Source organism: Mobula birostris, chromosome 6 (genome assembly GCF_030028105.1).
Source record: "Mobula birostris isolate sMobBir1 chromosome 6, sMobBir1.hap1, whole genome shotgun sequence".
NCBI lineage: Eukaryota > Metazoa > Chordata > Chondrichthyes > Myliobatiformes > Myliobatidae > Mobula > Mobula birostris.
The window spans coordinates 74,617,491-74,642,555 of NC_092375.1; the positions used below are offsets into that span (position 1 = coordinate 74,617,491).

General features: G+C 40.8%; 1 protein-coding gene across 2 annotated transcripts in view; it reads left to right on the forward strand.

Moving 5' to 3' along the window:
- The window catches only part of tlr7 (toll-like receptor 7), a 52,823-nt gene that overhangs the window by 13,367 nt on the left and 14,391 nt on the right, over nt 1-25,065 (forward strand). Inside the window, exon 1 of one of the 2 annotated variants that reach the window (XM_072260654.1) lies at nt 18,787-18,985. The exons of the other annotated variant lie outside the window; for it this stretch is intronic. Coding sequence (XP_072116755.1) covers nt 18,983-18,985 — 3 coding nt within the window. The 5' untranslated portion in view covers nt 18,787-18,982. Of the gene's footprint in view, nt 1-18,786; nt 18,986-25,065 lie in introns of those variants that run through there. 2 annotated transcript variants of the gene reach the window in all.

Genomic DNA, 25,065 nt, shown 5'->3' on the forward strand with positions numbered 1-25,065 from the left:
CTACTACGAATTAATATCATTAAACCCAATAATACAATACAGATTATAAACTATTTTATAGATATAGATATATAGATATCTGTAAATGTGTGTGTGGATACATAAAAAATAATAGTCCAGGAGGTAGATATTGGTCTTACGATGTCAGGTAAGTTTAAGCAGTTCAGTTCACTTCGTGCTGTTTCAAGTTGAATTGATGGAGAGAGAGAGAGAGATAATTGAGTTGATGTTCAAGTTGGCAGCTTTAGTTGTTCTTGCTTCAGAAGTCTTCAGAGTCACTTCGTGTGACCCCCACACAGACACAGATGGACAGACCCCCTTCCAGGGAACGGTCTACTAACCCACAGCATGGGTTCACCAGCAGCAGACACCCACAGGCAAGCTCTCACCCACACTGGTAATCACGGGTCGAAATTAATCGGTCGGTTGCCTCCACACTCGTGGTGGTCTTAAGCTCCACCAGTGGTTTCTCGGGTAGCTTCCGCAGTTCTCCCGTGTCGTGTCTCCTCTGCCGTTATCAGACCAAAGGATCAACTTTTTATAATCCCTCCAAAATTCCAGCGTCCATTAGCTCAACCGCTCTGAGCTGCTACCATCTTGACTTCCCAGCTCATGTCTCAGTTCATTAGACTGCTGAACTTTCAAGCAGTTTCTCACCTGCGTGACTCCTAAACCTAACCACAGCCTACGTAGATCTTGCCTAGCCTAAGCAGAGGTTTGAATCAGCCTTGTGCCTGCCTACTGCTACCTTAACCAGTGCTGCATTACTGATAAACTTTATTTATATCAGTTGTCAATGATTTGTGAAATAATTTGCCCAGAGTGCAAAAGAGAAAAGATAACCAAATGTATTCACTAAATTATCTCAGAATCTTCAAACTCTAGTAGTTCATTAAAGCAATAAAATTGGTACTAATTGCAAAAAAGTTGATTATAAACAATCTTTTAATAATGTATACAAATAATCAAATGGTGCAGCAAAAATTGTATGTATGGGAATGTTCCTTGAAGGAAATTTCAGTCTTTCCTAAAATAAGGACCCCCATCTGTGGAACTAACACAAGAAAAAAGCCATGCATGCACAGAAAGGCTCTTGACATATTCCTGAATTGGTGCACTCATCTCAGCCCTATAATCTAGTTGAACTCCATCCACTGCTGTATTCTGTAACTTTGTTTTGTTCTCTCATGCTTTCTAAAACCAAAGATTACATATACCCTTATTAACAGCCTTATTAGCATACCCTGTCATCAGCAAAGATTTCTGTATGTGAACCTCCGATCTCTCTATTCCTAATGGCATCTGTAAAAGAATACTATTTTAATTCTAAGTTTTCTCAATTTTTATTCACCAAATGCATCACAAAATATATTTGTATGTTAAAATTCACTCACCATTGACCATATCACAGTTTCACGTGCTGTTCCTATTGCTCATTGTTCACATTCGGTCTTTGCCTTGATTCAATAGGTAGGTCCATACTCAACAGGCAGCCACTAAAACCACATCGAAGCCTGAATTGCAGCATCTTTAGACCCACATTTAATGGAAAGTGTTGAAGCTGAACGTAGCTACAGCAGATGTTGAGCTAAATTTTAAATGTCAGCACATTTACAGCTGGCATTAAATGTAACTTCCAGACAGTATAAATTGGGTTTCTTCACTCTGTTCCACTCAAATTGAGCACTGATCAGATATAGTAATAGCTGTCATTAAACAGATCCATAGATGAAAAGATGTGCGTCGGTATTTATATAACTAAGGTCGCAGCAACAACCTTGCACTCAACTTCAGTAAGACCAAGGAATTGATTGTGGACTTCAGGGAGGGGAAGTTGAGGGAAGACAAACAAGTGCTCATTGTGGGAGCAGAATTGGAAAGGATGAGCTGCTTCTGGTTCCCAGGTGTCGACATCTCCAAGGATCTCACCTGGGCTCAACACACTGATGCAATAGCAAAGAAGGCATAACAGCAGCTATATTTCATTAGGAGTTTGAGGAGAATCAATGTCACTAAAGACACTCACAAATTTCTACAGTAATACTGTGGAGAGCATTCTAGTTGTTTGCATCACCATCTAGTAGGGAGAGGCCATGGCACAGGATCAGAAAAAGCCATAGAAAGTCATGACCTCTAGCCTCCTCGGCATCGAGGACACTTTCAAAAGGTGATGCCTCAAAAAGGCAGCATCCAGCGTTAAGGACCCTCCTCGTGCAGTATATGCTCTCTTTTCATTGCTACCATCAAGGAAGTACAGGACCCTGAAGACACACTCAACGTTTCAGCAACAGCTTCTTACCCACCATTAGATTTCTGAATGGACTACAAACACTACCTCAGTACTTTGCCCCCTGTCTTTGCACTACTTATTTAAGTATTGTGTGTGTGTGTGTGTATATATATATATATATATATATATATATTATAGTAATTTAGAACTTTTATTATGTTTTGCAATGTACTACTGCTGCAAACCAACAAAGTTCACAACATGTATCAGTGATATTAAACCTAATTCTGATAGTTATCAGAATGCAGAATGGCTCAAGATCAATATGAGATTGAAATATACATTTCCATTTAGGGTCAGTACATTCCAGCTTTGTTTGCACTCAGGGAGAGTTATGTGGTATATTTTGCTAATAAATATTGCACCTTGTCATTAAGGAAGGCAAAACAGCCATGCATTTTGCAAAAAAAATAGTTAAGGTATTGTCCCAAGCATGCATCTGTGAGCTTCTGATTCTGTGTTGTTGCTATCTCACTGAGACGGTAACCCTGGTGAAGTTCTGATGCTCAGCAGTAATGAGATTCTACTGTCCACAAAATGGAGAAGGTGCATTTGGGTTTCATGGTTGTACTCACCAGCTTGAGCCCTGCAATAGGAGAATACAGGAGCCCAGAGTAAGTGGTGAAAGGAGTACACTACCTCAGTCTATACACACATCTGTCCTGTCAGACACCACCTAATACGTCTGTGGAAGATTTTGCACTTCCCACGTCGTTCTCATCGATCACTTTGAATCCACAATGGAAACAAGTCATCCTAAGGGACTGCAACACCTCATATTCCATCTGGATAGCCTTCAACCTTTAGACATGAACATTGATTTCTCCAACTTCCAATTAATTTCTCCCTTCCCCTTCTCTCTTTTTTCAATTCCCCATTCTGGCTTGCTCGTACACCACTTATGTACATGTACACATCACCTCCCTCTGGTGTCCCTCCTCCTTCCCTTTCCCCCATAGTCTGTTGCCCGCCTATCAGATTCCATCTTCAGTCCATAACCTTTTCTACTTATCATCTCCCAGCTTCTCATTTCAGCCCCCACCCACCAACCTTCCCTCTCACCTGGTTTCACCTGTAATCTACCAGCTTGTACTCCTCCTCCTTCACTCACCTCTTTGTTCTGGCTTCTTCCCCCTTCCTTTCCAGTCCCAATGAAAGGTCTTGCTCTGAAATCTCAACTGTTCTTTCACCTCCTTAGATGCTGCCTAGCCTGCTGAGTTTATCAAGCTTTTTATGCTGATTGCCAAAGAAGTTACCAGTGGCGTTTCAGTCCATAAACAGAAAATATAATTTCTGAAGTAACTTTGTGGGCTTCCATGCAGTGCTGATTTGCAATGAGGTCACAAGATGTGGATGCAACAAATTAATTATGTAGCAAATTAAGAGCATAACTGTCATAATTAAAATAAGAGGCCAATTCTTAGTTCAAAAAGATGTGACTAGACGTACTGAGTGATTGCTGCCCAGGATCTGAAAGCATTATTCTGATCTCAGCTAGCTGTACAGTATAAATACTTAACGGATGTAAGCCAAATGTGAAAGAATGTGACTGCCGTTTCCTCGCTCTTCCTAAATTTAGAAGAAGCTCAGAAGATTTAGAAGCTATGCTGCTTACAAATTCAGCAGTTTTGCATTGGATGTGCCAGAAAATCATATGACTTTTAGTTCTTTAATGAACAAAATTTTGGGGGAATGATAGATGATTTTCTGCGGTTGTAGACTTAAGTGTTAGTAAAAGATCTGCGCCTGATTAAGTCATTGATCACAAGATCAAATTTGAACAAAACTTTGTAAAGCTGAGCATTAAAGAAGATGAACATTTCTTTCTTTTCATAGTAAAAAGTTCCTCAAGGGATTTATTTAAAAAATAAATATGATAGGTGTTTACAAAAACTATTTTTACCTTTTTAAGTTTATTGTTCACGAGCATTACAGTTGAGAAGTCTTGGGTTCTTTCTGGTGCCAGGATCCTGACATACACAACAGAAAATCTGAGGTTCTGAATTGTGGGTCTCAATTTATCTTTGAAACTATAAATTGTGTGTTATGCTGACTTAAAGCAGTAACCTCATGCTATGAAAAATTGCAGGTTTTGAGAAAGTTACTTAGAGTACCCAATATTTAGTGATGCATTATAAATTGGACTAGGAGGTATTTTTAGCTTTGGCACATGAAAGGCCCTAAGAGAAATGGCAAAACTTTGCACAAACTCTTGAGAGTTAACCAGTCTAGTCACAATAGGGCTATTTGCAGGAACTGTCTAGGGCAGATAGACTAAGGAAGTTGTGAGGAGGAAAGAAAACTTGTGGGTGCAATGGCTATAAAAGCTTTCAGGTGACTAAAGATTAGCTTCTAATGTCAAAAAGTCTTTCATCTAAATGCACAGGGGACAATATCTTCTCTGCAACTCCAGCTCCAAGAGAAATAAAGTATCAATCAGTCTACATAGCCCTTTGCAACCTCAGTATACCCTCTATCCTTAATCTTCAGAACAAATGGGAGATTATTCAGTCTGCAGTGACTACCCTCCAGCACCATCGTCAGCCCAATGTCACCTAGTCAAGGCGCCCAGTGTAGATAGTTTTATTTGCTAAGCTGCAAGCTATGGTAGACTCATTCACTGAAGCATATGAAAGATTGAACTTGCACTTAAAAATTGTAAGACCAAAATCTAAAAGCTGCCCCTGCACCACTCTCACAATAGATCACATTATATGTAACCTATAACTTTGTATTGTTTAAAGCAATCACTTAATTTCTACCAACAAATCAGGTAAGAAGAAACTAATTGGATGTCAGAGGTAGGTTTTTTTGACGGTAATGGGTGCATGGAATGTCCTGCCAAGGGTGGTGGAGGTAGAGTCAGATACATTCGGAACATTTAAAGAGTTCTTAGATAGGGACATGGGTGATAGAAAAATGAAGGGTTACGTAGGAAGGAAGAGTTAGATTGATCGTAGAGTAAGCTAAAAGGTCAGCACAATATCGCAGGCCAAAGGGCCTGTACTATGCTGTGATGTTCTATATAAATCAGTGAATCATAAATCTATGCTTCATGGAAGCAGGCTACGGACTTAACTCATTCATGCTGACCAAATTACCTAAGTGAGCTTGTCCCATTTGGCCCATATTTCTCTGCTTCTTTTTTCCCTATCCATGCAACTGTCCGAATACCTTTTTAAATGTCATAATTGCACCTGTCTATCACTTCCTCTTACAGCCTAGTCCAAATTCTCAACACCCTCTGTGTGAAAAAGTTTCCCCTCAAGTGCCTTTTAAATTTTCCCCCTCTCACCTTAAGTTTATGGCCTCAGGTTGCCCACCCTCGGGAAAGGAGTTCAGGTATTGAACGTATCTGGTGCATAAGGTAATTTTATAAACATCTGTAAGATCACCCTTTGGCCTCCTACACTGCAGGGAATAAAGTCCCAGCCTCACTGATTTCTCCTTATAATTCAAACCCTCCACTCCAATATCATCCTCCTAAATCTTTTTTGTACCATCTCCAGTTTAATGACATTCTTTCTATAGCAAGGTGACAAACAATGCACTCAGTACTCTGAATGTGACCTTACCAATGTTGAAGTATTCTGACAGCTGAAGACAAGCATGTAAAATGTCAGCTTCAGCACCCTATCTACCTGTGTTGCTATTTAACAGAATTATGTACCTGCACCCATATGTCACTGAGGGCCAGACCATTTATTGCATAAATTCTGCCTTCATTTGCCTTACAATGCATTCATTATTCCTAACATGAGCATTGATATCGGTATTGCAGATGACATTGGATATACAGACTGTAAAAGAGATCTGACACTGCCCTTAACTTTGACCCAGTACAACCCTCAGCACTGTCACATAACAGTGCTTAACAGTACTGCCCTCTTACACAGTTCTTCAACACTGCTCTCTAACTCCGCCCCCTAAGGCAGCCCCAAAATGTAACACCCCACCCCAACGCATGCAAAATATTCCCTAATGCTGTCTCCTAACTTAGTCCTGTATATCTCCCTGATGATGTCATCAAAATGCAGCCTCTTAAAGCAGCCCCCAAAGGCTGTCCTATTGTACCGCCCTCTAATTACAACCCTCTAAACGCTGTGCTCTTCCTGAGGCCCAGAAAAGCATAGACATCTTCTCACGTATCTGGAGCCACCAGCTCGTAGAGCCAGGTATTGATGATGTCAGCACCTCCACCACTTGATTGAAGAGATGGTTATTTGATTATCAAGACCTCAATTCTGACCTAAAACTACTGATCTGCATGGCAGCAGTGCTTCCTACCCTCCTGGATGTTTTGGGAACCTGTACTACCAACAGCAGGCGTCTCAAGTCACTGGGAAGATCCAGGAATGCTGTTTCTGTACAGCCCTCTAAATGCACGAGAAGGATAAGTAAACCAACATTAGCAACTGAGAGCCTAATTACACTAAGTCAGCCATGTTGAGCAGACTTGTCATTATATGCTTGAAATTAGGCTCCAGAAAAAAGATTTATTTTCCAAGCTCTTCACAATAAAATATAAGAAGGACGACAATGAAAAAGGTTTAATGTTCTTAAGACCTCCTAAAATTACCACACACCCACTGACACTTGGGGCAGGATTATCCAAAATAGAGAGGGAGCATTCAGGATGTTACTGAGAAGCTGCAGACCATGTATCAGGAGAACATGGAAGCCTAGCACATGAGACAGAAAAAGCACGCCAACTGCCCACATAGCCCTTTAAGCACCGGCCTCATTTGCCACTTCAGAACCTACAGAATGGAAATGATAGTCGTCATTGATCCCAAGGGACTGTCTAAGAAATCTTGGAGTCCTATAGTCATAGAACGGTACAGTACAGACTCATTGAGTCTGCATTGACTATCAACCACCCATTTACATTAATCCTATATGAATCCTTTTTTATTCTCCTGACATCTTGTCAACTCCTTTCCAATTCGAGCATTCACCTACACACCAAGGATAATTTACAGAAGCCAATTAACCTACCAACTAGCAAATCTTTGATTTGTGGGAGGAAACCAGAGCACCCAGAGGAAACCCACTGGGAGAATGTGCAAACTTCACACAATAGATGATAAAAACTGTAAATTACAGCAGGAAGTACATAATTTGCACACATATACAATTAAAAAGTTAAATATAGTGCAAACAGAGAGAAAAGAAATTAGTGAGGTACTGTAATAGTGTAAATGGGTTCAATGTCCATTTCGAAATCTGACAGCAGAGAGGAAGAAGCTATTCCTGAATCATTGAGTGTGTGCCTTCAGGCTCTTGTACCTCCTCCCTTATGGTAGCAATGAGAAGGGATGCCCTAGGTGATGGGGGTCCTTAATGATGGATGCCACCATTTTGAGGCACTGCCTTTTGAAGATATCCTGGATGCTGGGGAAGCTGGACCCATGATGGAGCAGACTGGGGTTACAACTTCCAGCAGCTTATTTGGATCCTGGGCATTGCCCCCTCCCCTCACACCAGACAGTAATGGAGTCAGTTAGGATGCTCTTCGTGATACATTTGTAGAAATTTGTGTGTGCCTTTGGTGACAAAGCAGATCAGCTCAAACTCCTAATGAAACATAACCACTGTGGTGCCTTCTTTGTAATTGTTTCCTTGTGCCGGGTCTCAGTGATAGATCCTCAGAGATGTTGACACCCATGAATTTGAAAATGCTCCCCCTTTCCACTTTGGATCCCTCTGACTGCTGTATGTTCCCTCGTCTTACCCTTTCTGGAGTCCACCTTGAGTGTAGGGTTGTTGCTGTGGCACCACTCAACCAGCTGATCGATTTCACTCCTGTGCACCTTGTTGTCACCATCTGAAATTCTGCCAACTACAGTTGTGTCGTCAGCTGCACCTAGCCCCACAGTCATAGGTGTAGGGAATAGAGCAGCGGGCTAAGTACACATCCTTGAGATGTTGATTATCAGCGAGGTGGAGATGTTATTTCTGATCCACACACTGTGGTCTTCTGGTGAGGAAGTCGAAGATCCAATTGCAGAAAGAGGTACAGAGGCCCAGGTTTTGGAGCTTTTTGATCGGAACTGTAGGAATGATTGTGTTAAACACTGATCTGTAGTCAATATACAGTAACCTGCCACAAATATTAGTATTGTCCAGCTGATCCAAGGCACGCTGACGGGCACATGTTCAGGGAGGCTGCAACCGATGGCAACTCTACCAACTTAGAGGAGTACACAGCATCAGTGACTAGTTACATCAGCAAATGCATCGATGACGTCACTGTGGCCAAGACCATCACTACACACGCTAACCAGAAGCCATGGATGACCGCGGAGGAGTGTGCGCTGCTGGGGACCCGTGACTCCACCTTTAGAGCAGGCGACAAGGCAGCCCTAACAACAGTGAGGGCCAAACTGTCCCGGGCCATCAGAGAAACAAAGTGTGCACCCGCCCAGCGAATCCACTGCCACTTCCAGGACAGCGGAGATACGTGGTGCATGTGGAAGGGCATTCAGGACATCACCAACTACAGGACAGCATCACCTGCCTGTGCGGGTGATGCCTCCCTCCCAGATGCATTGAACAACTTCTACGCTTGGTTTGAGGTGGAAAATGACGTGGCGGTGAGGAAGACCACCCCTCCTCCAAATGACCAGGTGCTATGTCTTACAGTGGCCGATGTGAGGAGAACCCTGTGCAGGGTCAACCCACGGAAGGCTGCTGGACCAGACAATATTCCTGGCAGAGTGCTTAGGGGATGTGCAGACCAGTTAGCTGAGATTCTCACTGACATCTTCAACATCTCCCTGAGCAGCACCGTCATTTCTACATGCATCAAGGCCACCACCATTGTCCCCGTGCCGAAGAAGTCTTCAGAGTCCTGCATCAATGACTACCGTCCTGTCGCACTCACATACATCATCATGAAGTGTTTCGAAAGGCTCGTCATGAGGCACATCAAGACCCTGCTGCCCCCCTCACTGGACCCCTGCAGTTCGCGTACTGTCCCAACCGTTCAACAGATGATGCCATTGCCTTCACCCTCCACCTGGCCCTAACGCACCTGGACAAAAAAGACCAGTACGTTCGAATGCTGTTCATAGACTTCAGTTCAGCATTCAACACAATCTTCCTCAGAAACTGGAAAGCTGAGCCTACTGGGCCTGAACACCTCCTTCTGCAACTGGATCCTAGACTTCCTGACTGGGAGACCTCAGTCAGTCTGGATTGGCAGCAGCATCTCCAACACCATCACACTGAGCACGGGGGCTCCCCAGGGCTGTGTGCTCAGTCCACTGCTGTTCACTCTGCTGACCCACGACTGTGCTGCAACACACAGCTCGAACCACATCATCAAGTTCGCCGATGACACGACCATGGTGAGTCTCATCAGCAAGAACGATGAGTCAGCATACAGAGAGGAGGTGCAGCAGCTAACGGACTGGTGCAGAGCCAACAACCTGTCTCTGAATGTAAACAAAACAAAAGAGATGGTTGTTGACTTCAGGAGAATCTCACCTGGTCCCTCAACATCAATTCCATAGCAAAGAAAGCCCAGCAGCGTCTCTACTTTCTGTGAAGGCTGAGAAAAGTCCATCTCCCACCCCCCATCCTCACCACATTCTACAGAGATTGAGTTGAGAGCATCCTGAGCAGCTGCATCACGGCCTGGTTCCGAAATTGCACAATCTTGGAACGCAAGACCCTGCAGCGGATAGTGAGGTCAGCTGAGAAGATCATTGGGGTCTCTCTTCCCGCCATTAGAGACATTTACACCACACGCTGCATCCGCAAAGCAAACAACATTATGAAGGACCCCATGCACCCCTCATATAAACTCTTCTCCCTCCTGCCATCTGGAAAAAGGCACCGAAGCACTGGGGCTCTCATGACCAGACTATGTAACAGTTTCTTCCCCCAAGCCATCAGACTCATCAATACCCAAAGCCTGGCTTGACACCAACCTACTGCCCTCTACTGTACCTATTGTCTTGTTTATTATTTGTTGTTATTTATTGTAGTGCCTGCACTGTTTTGTGCACTTTATGCTGTCCTGGATAGATCTGTAGTCTAGTGCAGTTTTTGTATTGTTTCATGTCGCACCATGGTCCTGGAAAACTTTGTCTCATTTTTACTGTGTTCTGTACCATTTCAGTTATGGTTGAAATGATAATAAAAAGTGACTTGACTTGACCTAAAGAGCCAATGAGATCACATCCATTGTTGACCTATTGTGGCAATAGGCAACTTGCAGTGGGTCCAGGTCCTTGCTTAGCCATAACCACCCTCTCAAAGCACTTCAGCACCGTAGATGTGAGTGCTATGGTATGATAGTCATTAAAGCAGCTCACACTGATCTTCCTGGGCACTGATATGATTGTTGCCCTTTTGAAGCAGGTAGGAACTTCCAGCTGTGGCAATGCGAGATTGAAAATGTCTTTGAACACACCCGCCAGTTGGTTGGCACAGGTTTTCAGAGCCAATCAGGTACACCATCGGGGTCTGTCACCTTGCGAGGGTTCACCCTCTTGAAAGATGTTCTGAACCGATGTCTCTGCAGTTCTATTAGCTGCACCACTGTGCCTATTTAATTTATTTTGAATCTTGATATATAGTGAGTTAAAAGTTCAAGTAATTTGGAATCCCTGGTTTATCAAGTGGAGACAGGGCATTTGGGGTGAACACTGAGAATACTGACTTAATGCCTCAGGTGAGTGTCAAAGCCATACTACCTCTCTAACTAGCCCATCCCATCAAGATCCTTCTGCCCCATCTTTGGTTGAGCCTGCCAGACCTACCATTGACCTCTCCCTCACCCCAGTACCCATAGATTTGGGGTGGAAACAGAAGGCCCTCTACCCTGAGGGACTGTCGAAGAAAGTATTATCTTTAATGCAATAATGCCACCACCTACTGGTATAATGTGGGAAAACTGTTTATGAAGAAATTATTTGAATACTTAAAGCAATGCCATTTAAAGATCATTAAGTGTTACTCTTCACAACCACTCCTATATTATATGTAATCTATTCATTAACTTCCCTTTTTCAAATCAAAATAAATTTGTTTTTATCAAAAAATAATCTGTTATATTCATGAACAGATTATATTATGAATAAAACATGACGGAGGGTTGACAATATCATTGAAATTAATAGTGAGGAGAAAGGATTCTTATAAAGTATTTGATAAAGATAATGTGATAGAACTACTTGCTAGGATGAAGCCCATGAGTTTAATAGGACAATGGCACAAGATTAGTTATTAGATGGAAAATAGAGAATGAGGCAGAATAATTGTTTTCCTGATTTAATAGATATCAACAGTAATGTTCTACATTCATGGTGTTAGGATTATTGCCCTTTCTCATATGTGTTGGTGGCTCTAATGCAGATATTTGCAGCAAAATTTCATGAAACTAAGAAACTAGAGAACAGTAACGTTATGGTGAAATGAATAGAATAGTGCAGGACTTATTACTGAAATACCAGGCGTTACATCGTCTCAGGAAGAATGATCAATATAAATAATATAATAATAGAAGAGGGCCAGAAGAACCTTGGGTGTGTGAACACCATTTTGTGAAGATAGCTCAACAAAATGCAAAGACTTCAAAAAAGCTATGGGTGCCTTGTATTTATCAATAAAGGCATAAATTACCAAATGCATTCATAGCTGGTCACCACACACCTGGAAAGGCGCTAAAGTCTTGGAGAGTGCTCCAAAGGTTTACTAGAATTGGAATGAGGAAATGGATGTCAATGCAAGAATGAAGATGATGGAAATATTCTTAGGGAAGTGATTAAAAGATGATGTAATTCAAAATCATAAGAATTTGCCTTCAATTTCTCCTTGTGAAAATAATCTTCAGAATTCAAACTACTCTAGGACAAGGGCTTCCGTTAATTTTCAGTTCTTGTCTATTATTTGCAAGCATGAACTATATTATATTTAAGGCCTTGCCTGCAAGCGGAAACATCATCTTTATAATTATCTATCAAACACTTCGATAATCTTAAAGATCTTACAAAGGGAACTGAATGTGTCATTGATGGCTTGATGCTGACCTCCCAGTGGGTGTAAAATCAAACATTACCCCAGTTTGCTTTGCTGGAGAGGTACCAACAGAACCAGCAACGAGAGAAAAAAAACACTTTAAAGAAGAGTGGTAATGTCAAACATATAACTTTCAATAACAGGTGTATAAATGTGGCAATTAGGAGCAGACTAATTCCTAAAAACATTGAAACTATTGTAGCAGTACACCCTGCCACATCTAACCCACATCTGTTTTAAACCTCTAGTGTAAAACTAGCACAGGTTAAAAAAAAAAATCAGAGATTGGTGGGGTTCCACATACTTCTGAAGAGAAAAGTTCACATTATGAGTCCACAAAACAATGAAACAAAAGGGATATGCTGTTCAAATTAAGAAGTGTGTGTGATACTCAGTAGTGGGGAATGGCAGGTGAAAAACTCAGGCATTACATGGTCTGCATTTATCCAGGATATTGCTGAGGGTGATTAGGATTGGCCCAGGTGGCCATGGAGTTATTGGCGGAAGCCAGAAGCTGTGTTGGTCGTTGTGTGGGTAGTGATATGTGGTGGTTGATCTTCTACTGGATGTGGAAGCTGGTGGTTTGGAAAGTGTAGTTAAAGGTAACAGTGAAGGGGGAAAGAGTTAATGATCGTACAGGAAATGGAGAACAGCCAGTCAAGGGCAATGTTAACCACAATAAAGGGGCATACTAGACCAAACAGAATCAGATGTACTTTGGAAGCACTAATGTGGACAGTAGCATTATCAGAGCACAAAATGGAGGTAGTGAATGTGGGACAAAGGGACAGAATATTAGAATGATTAATTAAATAGCCCCATTATAAAATGAAGAGCAATCAGAATCAGGTTTATTAGCACCAGCATGTGTCGCGAAATTTCTTAAGTTGGCAGCAGCTGTTCAATGCAATACAGAATATAGAAGAAAATAAATAAATAAATAAATAAATAAATAAATAAATCGGCTACCGTGTACGTATATTGAATAGATTAAAAATTATGCAAAAAAAACCCAGAAATAATATATATTAAATAAGTGAGGTAGTGTCCATTTAGGAATCAAGTGGCAGAGGGGAAGAAGCTGTTCCTGAATCACTGTGTGTGTGCCTTCAGGCTTCTGTACCTCCTACCTGATGGTGAGAAAAGAGCATGCCCTGGGTGCTGGAGGTCCTTAATAATGGATGCTGCCTTTCTGAGACACCGCTCTTTGAAGATGTCCTGGGTACTTTGTAGGCTAGTACCCAAGATGGAGCTGACTAGACTTACAACCTTCTGCAGCTTCCTTCAGTCCTGTACAGTAGCCCCTCCATACCAGTCAGTGATGCAGCCTGTCAGAATGCTCTGCACGGTACATCTATAGAAGTTTTTGAGTGTATTTGTTGACATACCAAATCTCTTCAAACTCCTAATGAAGTATAGTCACTGTCTTGCCTTCTTTAAAACTGCATCGATATGTTGCGACTAGGTTAGGTCCTCAGAGATACTGACACCCAGGAACTTGAAACTCGTCACTCTCTCCACTTCTCATCCCTCTATGAGGCTGTAGTGTTATTGATAAGCCTTTGGACAGAATCATATAAGTTACATTCTCTCTTAATATTTTGGGAAAGGTTAAGACCCAGAGATTATTTTTCTTGGAGATTATTGGTTTTTAGAATAAATTCAAAATGTGTGGTGAATATGAATCCTTTTGCAAAAAAAATCAAAATTGGAGTTGGCTAAGACTAATGTTGCTATGTGAATAAAGTAGATGGTATATTGGATAATGTGCCTCATAAATATGGCTAAATGCAAGAAGTTCTTTTTAATTACATCTAACAGCAGAGAATATTTGCTCCTTGACCAAGATTTGTGTAAACCTGCCTTTTATCGCTCCAGGGAGATTACAGAGCAGGTGGTAGATGAAAGTGTTGATAGACAAGTTTGTTCAACTGTTTTTAGGATGGATCAATTGGCCTTTATCAAATTGTCTTCAGCATATATACTTGCAATATTATTTACTCTAATTGTGGTACAGGTCGACCTTCACTAATCTGACTAATTGTAATCCAGTTCCTTCGATAATCCGGCACTGATTATACTTTATGTGATCCTTCTGTAACTCAGCATTTTCACTAATCTGGCACTCCTCAGGTCCCAATGGTGCCAGATTAGTGAAAGTTGACCTGTATATGATTGCGCGTAATAAATAAGAAATAGAATTTCTGAGTCAATAAAGAATCACATGCTTCAAGTCTGTGGAGATGCCTTGAAAAGTCTTTCCAAGTATCCAAAAGCACCTTCTGTGTTAAGGGTGCTGAATCTGAAACATCGACTGTTTCTTGCTCCACGTTGCAGCCTGGCCTGCTGAGTGTTTCCAGCACTTTCTGCTTTAGTGTCAGATTATAAAATATCCATTTTATTTTAATGTTGCACACATTGAAACAGAGATGTACATTTCCCCTTCATGTAAGATGAAGACAGAAAATGCTAAGAATATTCAACAGGTCAGATAATGATGTCCCAACAAAGATCATGGAACTTTATCTCTACTTCATTTGGGCACATTACTGCCTTCTGAACTCAACAGAGAGTTCAACAGTTTTAGGTAATCAGTCTTTAGCATTTTGATTTCATATTTCCAGAAATTGGTCATCAGTACTGTGAACACTCTCATAATTTTTCTGCACTTGCAATGCCTCCATTATGCTACTTACACCTTCTTACCCCTTTTGTCATTTAATCCTATCAGTGTCTTACCATACTGTAGGTCTTCCATTTTGTCCTGTCCTCCCATACTCTTTCTCTTTGCATCTGCAATTTTTTTTTTATCTTTAACTGATTGTAGTTCTGATTAAAGATCAGAATCGGAATTAGGTTTATTATTACTGACATTTGTTGTTTTGGGGCAGAAGTATAGTGCAATACACAGAAGTTCCAAGTAAATGTATCATCAGAGTACATATACATCACCATATACAACCATAAGATTTCTTTTCTTGTGGACGTACTCAATAAATCTACAGAATATTCAAACATAATTGAATCAATAGAAGACCACCCAACCTGGGCGTTGAACAAGTGTGCAGAAGACAACAAACTGTGCGCATACAAAAATAAATAAATAATATTAATAAATAAGTAAGCAGAAAAATATTGAGAACATGAGATGAAGAGTATTTGAAAGTGAGTCCATTGCTAGTGGGAACATCTTAATGATGGGCAAGTGAAGTTGAGTGAAGTAATCCTAATTGGTTCAAGAGCTTGATGATGAGGCATAATAAATGTTCCTGAACCTGATGGTGTGAGTCCTGAGGTTCCTGTACCTTCTTCCTGATGATGGCAGTGAAAAGAGGGCATGGCCTGAGTGGTGGGGACCCTGATAATGGATGCTGCTTTCCTGCGACAATGTTTCATGTAGATGTGCTCAAAAGTGGGGAGAGCTTTTAGTGTGATGGACTGGACCATATCCACTACTTTTTCTAGAATTTTCCTTCAAGAGCATGAGTGTTTCCATACCAGGCTGTGATGCAGTGGAAACCTGATTGGTTGAGCACTAACCAATCAAGAGGGATGGACAATGGGGGTATATATACCACTAGAGTAGACATGCCTAGGCATCATCCCTGATGAAGATGGCAGAGTTTGTCATCGAAATGTCAGTTAAAATCAATACCTATACCTGGCTGGAAGCCCAAGAAGAGCTTATTCCTCTATATTATATTTGTTGATCAGGTGTAGGGAGGGAGGAGGCTCAAACGATGTCTAAGTACTTGAATGGACTGACTAGCTTATATGACCAACTTCTGTCTTACATGTCCATTGTGTGGTCAGAGTATCACAGTGGCACAGCTTAGTAGAGCTCCAGGTTCAATTCTGACCCCGGGTGCTGTCCATGTGGAGTTTGCATGTTCCACCTGTGACTATATGAGTTTCTCAAGAATGCTTCAGTTGCCTCCAATGTTCCATAGATATGCTGATTGGTAATTAGCTACGGTAAATTACCCCTGGTGGAGGTAGGAGGCAGTGGAATCAATGGTGTTGATGAGTATTTGTGGGAGAAAAACCATGGAGATTAGAGATTGATGAAGTTGCTTTGAAAGACAACATTGATAGGATGTGCTGGATGGCCTCCTCCCTCACCACCATTCAGGGCCCAAAGCGGTCCTTCTAGGTGAGGCGACACTTCACCTATGAGTCTGTTGGGGGTCATATACCATGTTCGGTTCCCCCAGTGTGGCCTCCTGTATATTGGTGATACCCGACGTAGATTGGGAGACCGCTTCTCCAAGCATCTACACTCTGTCCACCAGAACAGGCGGGATCTCCCAGTGGCCACTGATTTTAATTCCACTTCCCATTCCCATTCCGTTATGTCCATCCATGGCCTCCTCCACTGTTGGGATAAGGCCACACTTAGGTTGAAGGAACAACACCTTAAATTTTGTTTCAGTAGCCTCCATGGCATGAACATCGATTTCTCAAACTTCCAGCAATGCCTCCACCACCCCCTCTCCTTCACCATTTCCTATCCCCTTTCCCTCTCTCATGTTATCTCCTCCCCCACCCCCTTCTTCTTTCTTCCTTGGCTTTCTGTCTATTTCATCACCCTACCACCCCACCAGTTTCTCTGTCCAGTGCATAATTCTCCAAATTCTGCCATCTCCAACAGGATCCCACCACCAAACACATCTTTCCCACCCCCCCCACTCCCTGCTTTCCGCAGGGTTGCTCCCTATGCGACCCCTTGTCCATTCGTCCCTCCCCACTGATCTCCCTCCTGAGGCTTATCCTTGCAAACGGAACAAGTGCTACACCTGCCCCTACACCACCTCCCTCACTACCATTCAGGGCCCCAAACAGTCCTTCCAGGTGAGGCGACACTTCATCTGTGAGTCTGCGGTCATGTACTGTGTCCGGTGCTCCCGGTGCAGCCTCCTGTATACCGGTGAGACCTGGTGTAGATTGGGAGACCGCTTCGCTGAGCATCTACACTCCGTCCACCAGAGCAAGTGGGATCTCCCAGTGAACACCTTTTTTAATTCCACTTCCCATTCCGATAGCTCCTTGCTTCATCCTTCCCCCTCCAAGTTTCACCTATCGTCTGGCATTTCCCTCTCCCCTCCCCCCACCTTTCAAATCTACTCCTCAGCTTTTTTTCTCCAGACCTGCCGAAGGGTTTAGGCCATGTAAGAACCATGTTAGTAAGCTAAATGTACAATTTTCCTCTTTGACATAACGGAGCATAGTAACTAACCATCAAAACACATGCCAGATTTTTTTTTCTTTTTCTGTATTAAAATATGAATTATCTCAAGATTACCTCCAGAATGCTATGCTGGCAACTTCTTTATCCAATCTATTTGTCACTATCCTTTGTTCTGAGCTAAGTATCTGTCAAAACCTAAAACACACCTTTACTAATATCCTCTTATGGATAAATAATCAGAAAACCTGTTCCAAATAAAAAGTTAATTGTAAATCTAAAATTAAAACAGAAAATGTTAGAAACACGCAGTAGGTCAGGCAGCATCTGTGCCGAAAGGAACAATATTAACATTTTAAGTCAATAACCTTTCTCCATGGTTGAATTCTCATGAAGGTCATCAACATGAAACATTTACTCAATTTTCACTCTACAAAAAGTAGCTGAAATGCTGAGCATCTCAAGTATTTTACATTTTATTTTTACAAAGAAAACTTAAGCAGGATCTTAAATATAACATTTTTTTACAGGATTCATCTTTTAACAAGTTACAATTTCCAAATTATTTAGTATTGGTGGATTAATGGTGTTGTTTTCAATAGTTGGCCTATCCCAGAGTTTATGGTATATCTCCTCATACTAACTTCATCTTGTCTAATCAAAACAATTTTTCTCCATTACGTACACTCCTAACTTCTCAGTAAATATGTCTTTTCTATAATCTTCTTGGTTCCAAAATGAAAACAAGACCACACTATTTCTTACCATCCAATTATTTACTCTGCAGAATATCTATTTAACTTTTTCTCAGCCAAATCCTTTCACTTCTGATTCTCCAGGTAGTCTGATATGTTACTTATAGAATAATATTTTTCGACATTCTTCTTTTATGACAAAACTGATATGGTTCAGTTTTGTTAGAGATAAAATAAAGCATCAAGTTATTGCCAGCAGTTTGACATTCCTTGATTGGTTTCAAGCAAAAACAGCAATAAATATTGGTGCAACACGCTCAAAATGCTGGTGGAACACAGCAGGCCAGGCAGCATCCATAGGAAGAAGCACAGTCGACATTTCCAGCCGAGACCCTTCGTCAGGACTGTGGTATACCAATAACAATTGGTAACAGGTGTGTAAAATGCACAAAATAGAATATGTATTACGAACAATTGCTAATGCGTGGCTACAGCTTAGGAACAACGCAAGAGGTTTTCTCATGCTATCTTTAGAGAGGCGGAACCAATTACAGAGTTTCACTTTCTTACTTCTCGATCATGTGAAACTTTATCCAGCTTTAGCTTCGAGGTGTAACTGCTCCTGGATCTACAGTAACAGACAGAACGAAATACTTCATTTGCCATTAGAACCAGGTATTGCTGAAGGCACTGTCATTATACAAAGAATATTCTGTCAGTTTAGTTTAAAAGAAGATGTAAACCCAAAGAAACAGCTGCAGCAAGTCTAAGCAACAGAAAAAAATGGTAGGTGCTGTATCACTTCCACTTTTTACCATGTGTTATTCTTTGGAAGCTTGAATATAATCTATTTTGTTTCATAAATTTTAGATATATTAAGATATAGAGTGATACTTGTACTATAATTTCAAGCCAAGTTAAAGGCAGCACTTTAATTGTATTTGTGTCATATGGTTCTTTGGCATAGAAAGCAGCTTACATCATAGTAGAATCTATCTGATGTAAGTTATTCATTGCTGAAGAAATTGTAAAAGGTGGTGATTTTAAAGGATGGCCATACCTTCAGCACAGAGCAGTGTACTGCGATGTATGGGTACTGTTCAGAATGGGGGTGAAATAAGCAGGTTTCATCCTGATCTGCCCTGAGCTGATTCATGTCTACTAACCTCAGTATAACTAACCTAAGGAGCAGGAAATGAGCCACAGTTCTCACTGTTGAACCCTGTTGATGATTTATGCTGGAAATTGTGTATCATTGAGGTACAGTATAGCGAACAGGGAAAGTGGGGCTCCTGGGCCTTCAACTGGTTACCTATCCGACACACGCTCTCTCAACCAACACAAGGAGAATGGTCAATTGCCCAGTCTGCAGGATTTTTGGTGCTGGATCTCATTATAAAGTAATAAGATACCAAAAACTAGCATAGTGGTAGCTGTCTCTCTGCAGAAAAAAATGAAAATATTTGTTTCAAAGAATTCCTGATTGGCAATTTGTTCCACCTCTCATGCGTGTGACCTTTGGAAACTATTTGCAAACTCACAACTCACTGTTACAATCTTTTTGTGTATAACTATCCTATAACAACATACGTTATAGAATAGAAGTATTTATCAGCCAAAGATACCATATGTAGTCCATAAAATAAGACATGGTAAAATATGTGTAAATGTATATTTTTCTGTAACCTTTGATAATTTACTCAACATACTGTAGACATTAGAGATAACAGCGTTTTCAGATGCTGGATATTCAATTCAAGTGAGCATTCTGCATTTATTATAAGATGAATCAGAAATATTCTTCATCCAGTGCGTTTTTATGTAAAAAACCTTTCAGTTTATTTTACAAGCCACCTAAGTTCTTCAGACATTTTCTAAAAGCTGATGTTGTGTATATTTTAACATGGTTACAAGTTAGTAGAATGCACACAAGTTATTGCAAAATTAAATATATGCCCCAAATTGGAGTTCTATCGTACATGGATCTGCTTAATATTTAATTATTTTACACACATTTACTGCAAATAAAATTTCTGGAACAGAGAATATAAATTTAGTGGTGGAAGTGGAACTTATTACACTTTTTGTGGTGAATTTATTGTTTATCAAGTTATGGCATATTGCCTCTGGAAACAGTTTTCACCATTGAAAGACAGCATCCAAAATCAAAATCGGGTTTATTATCACCGGCATGTGTCGTGAAATTTGTTAACTTAGCAGCAGCAGTTCAATGTAATACATAATATAGAAGAAGAAGAAACAACAATAATAATAATAATCATCATCATAAAGAAGTAAGTAAATCAATTACAGTATACATAGAGTGAATAGATTTAAAATCATGCAAAAAACAGAAATGATATATATTTAAAAAGTGAGGTAGTGTTCACAGGTTCAATGTCCATCCAGACAGATGCTGCACTGTTATACCATCTTCCCATTTTCCACCATTCATCCTTCCTATTATCTTAGTGAGCAGCTTTACACAGTAGGGTTGTAGCCACAAGGAACCAGATTGAGACAATCTAATTTCACTTTACACCAATACTCCAAAAAAAAGCAGGAGGAACTGCTTTTAAAACCCAGTTATGGAATGGGTGGATGCTATTTACTGATTCTAGTAAATTTTATCTGTTGAATCAAATATCTTGAAATACTGATAATGTAAGTTGGCTCGCCCAAATCAACAAACAGGTGCATCAGTACATGAAATAAATATATACTTGAGCTTGTAAGCACATTTGTTTTCAGAAGATGGATTGAAAAAGGTAATGGCAGTTCAAAGTCATCAAGATTATAAACAATGATATAACCAAGCTACAGAGAGAGGGAGAGAGGCTCGTTGGCTTTTTCAGTCTGCACTGGTTCTAGAGTGATGTTTTCCACTTAAGCTTTGACCATTTATCTTTCACACCCCTCCTCCTTCCTCACTAAATTTTAAAGGTGCTTATCTAGTTTTCTACTGAACGTTACTACCGCATCAGCAAACTCCAACTTTTCATCTGGATTTTTGCATTCTGAATCACAACAACTTGCTGTGCAAAGATATTTTTCCCATACAGCAAACAAAAGAAATGCAGATACTGGACATCCGAGTTGATGTTTATATCTGTCATCTTTTGTCTGACATCCCCTTTCCACAGCAGCTTCTGTGTCAGTATGACAGAGCAGGTCTGCACAAGTAATTTCTTCCTCCTCCCACAACCCCCCATTGCTCCCCAGTAGCCCCATCGTTCTCGTATCCCTGTCTGGCAGCGATGACGTCACGCTTATCAGGCGCACTCGCTAGGCTAACACACAGCATGGACACTTTTGTTTGTACTTGCACACTCCAGGATTGTGGCATTCTTTGACACGTCCTTTTTGTTGTTGCTTTCAGTTTCAGAGAGGGGACCTGACTTCTTCTTCTCCTTCGAACTTTTAATGGCAGTTGTCAGTCCAACTTCAAGGTGAATTACCACCTCCAACTGGACTGGAGTGTGGAAATAAAACCCCTACTAGTTCTTTATCAAATGAAAACTAAATTACCCTTATGGATTGTAAACATTGAAGGACAATACTGTGAATTAAATTAAAGTTATTGATTGATTTTGATTGGGCAATGTCATTGTGATCTTATTGTGATGAATGCTTTTGTGAACATTTGTGATTGTGAAGAAGGATGTGAATTCCTGTGTTTTGTTTTCATGTAATTGTTCACACTCCTGATAACAAACACTTCCACATTCCAAAGAAATGACTATCCCTTTTCTCCTAGACTAAGGAGGTCCTTACTTAAAGGCCTATTCTGGTGTAAGTAGGGAAGGCAGAGGCAGTGTGGTAAGATGTATTACTTCAGACTGATGTTTTGCTAGCTGTGTCCTAAAGGGCTGATGGTATATATTGGCATTTTCTCTTTTGTCATTCTTTTTATTTTGCCAATTTTTGCACTGTAAATATTTTTGCACTTTTTCTATTTTTTTTAACCTTTGGCACATAATAAACACATTTTAACTGAATGTATTATTGCAAACTGCCCTCTGATGTTTAAAATCCACACAATCATAAGGGTACCTGGCCCTCACTAAAATCAGACGGTATGACAGTCAGAGTCTGAGAATGAAAATAAGTTTCTAGTATTTACTGTTTTTATTCTTGACATCCAGCATCTTCATTTTCCCTTTTGTTTGAACAAAGAATCTTAACGCAGATTGTTGCAACTTTTGTTTTTTTTTATTTCTCCCTGCTTTGCCTCTGATACTTTTGTAGAATGTCCTAATTCTGTTCTCCCCTCAACAATCATTCTGCCAGTGGATGCAGTTTCTTTTTATTCATTTGAAAAAAAAAATCCTGATTCTGAGTGTTTTCTCAAAACCACCTCCCATCCTTTCCTCATCTAAGAATGTAAACGATGACTTTTCTGCCCTGAAGGTCTTACCCAAGCCACCATTCTCAAAAATCTCTTGTCTACCATCTCCGGCTCTCTTTCCACTGTATGCTTGTGCATATGAACAAGTGAAGGTACTTTGCATTTTTTTATAAAGGCTCTGCATAACTTCCAAATATCCCATAATAAGTTAATGACAGTTGATCAACTGTCCAGCTCTTGGCTCCATCCCTCTCCCTCCTGTCTTCTCCTATCATTTCTGATCTCCCCCTCCCCCTCCAACTTTCAAATCTCTTACTAGCTCTTCTTTCAGTTAGTTCTGACGAAGGGTCTCGGCCTGAAACGTCGACTGTACCTCTTCCCAGAGATGCTGCCTGGTCTGCTGCGTTCACCAGCAACTTTGATGTGTGTTGCTTGAAATTCCAGCATCTGCAGATTTCCTCGTGTTCTCATTTATATCTCCAATTTTGTAGCATACTATCTTTACTTTGCCTCCCAACACACCTCATTTTCAATTTTCAATCACAACCATCCTTAGTAAAATGAGGCTAGTTATGTGCACACATCCATGGCTTCATATTTTATATATTTTGGTTTTCTTTTAGGCTGAGGGCTTTTCTCTACCCTCCCTGCCCCCATCTCATGAATTCACAATCTCCCCAACCACCTTTTTTGTGAGAGAGAGGTTTGGGGATTTGATGTTATTGTTGCAGTTTTTTTGTGAGGGAGGGGTTTGTGGGTTTGATATTATTATCACTGTTTTTTATGAGGGAAGGGTTTGGGGTTTGATGTTCCATCCAGCGTTTTCTGTGTGGGCGAACTTTTGTGCGAGTGAGAGGGTGGGGGTTTGTGGTATGTGAGTTCTGTTTCTTTTTCCTTTAAGTGCGGGGAGGGAGTTCATGTCCTTTCTTTCAACAACTTCCGTGGTTTCTTTTCTGTATTTCATGGCTATCTGGGGAAGATGAATATCAGAGTTGTATTGTATTAAATCGCCTCTGCTAAGGGGAAGAGATTTTCACTATCTACCTTATCTATACTCTTCATTCTTTTGTAAATCTCAGTCAAATAGGTCTTCACGCTCTTTGGCTCTAAGAGAAATCAAACCAGGCTATGGAGTCTTTCCACTGAGCTACACCAAGGGATCATCCTGATGAACCTCCTCTGTACTTCTCCTGTGTAGTACATCCTTCCTATAGTGCAGAGAGCAAAACTGCACACAGTATTCCACACAGTATGATGGTGCTGTAACGTCCCTGATGTTATGTCTGTGCAAGCTTTCAGCATGCCTTCTTCACCCCTTCTCTACTTGGCCTGCTGCTGGCAGTGATCCTTGAGTATGTAAATTAACAGCCATTTGTTACTCTAACTCACACCATATTTCTTTCTCTGTCAACTTGCACCAATGTCATTATGTTTACTTTCTGTCATTATGTAAGTTGTGAGCAATTCAGTTTAGTTTACATCTAATGTAAAAAAATTTCATTTCTATGATTTAATAATTCTGTAGGAAGATGAGAGGTGACTTGATAGAGATGTATAAACTGATAAGTGCCATAGATAGTGGACAGCCAGTGACGCTTTCCTCAGGGTGGAAATAGAGAAATGGCTAATATGTTGGGAGATGGTCAATATAATTTTAAGGCAATTGGAGAAAGATATAGGAGTGGATATCAGAGATTTTTTTTTTTAAACACAGAGCGGTAAGTGTACGGAATGCACTGCCAGGGGTATGGTAGAGACTGAGGGGATTTAAGAAGCTCTTTGACAGCCACGTGGATGATAGACAAATGAAGGGCTATATGGGAGGGAAGCATTTGATTGATCTTGGAATTTATTAAAAGATTGGCACAACATTTTTGGCCCAAAGGGCCTGTACTATGTTGTACAGTTGCATGATCTATGTGCTATGAACTGTGCTGCAAAAAAAATCTAATTTTCATGGCATTTATATCCTGTCTATGTACTGTATGCCTGTGACAAAAAAATTGAACTTCAGTCACTCAGTACTTTTCTGGGTCTTATCATTCTTTGCACAGACTTAGTAGCTGAGAAAACTTAATTAATTAATTAAAAATCAAGAATAAAGACCATAAGACCACAAGCTATAGGAGCAGATGTAGGCCACTTGGCCCGTTGAGTCTGCTCCACCACTTCATCATGTCTGATCCATATTCCCTCTCAGCCCCGATCTTCTGCCTTCTCCCCGTATCCCTTCATGTCCTGCCTAATCAACAAACTATCAACCTCTGCCTTAAATACCCCCAGTGACTTGGCCTCCACAGCTGCCTGTGGCAATGAATTCCACAGATTCATCGCTCTCTGGCTAATGAAATTCCACAGACCATAAGGCCATAAGATATAGGAGCAGAAGCAGGCCATTTGGCCCATCGAGTCTGTTCCGCCACTCAATCATGGGCTGATCCAATTCTTCCAGTCATCCCCACTCCCCTACCCTTTGATGCCCTGGCTAATCAAGTACCTATCTATCTCTGCCTTAAAT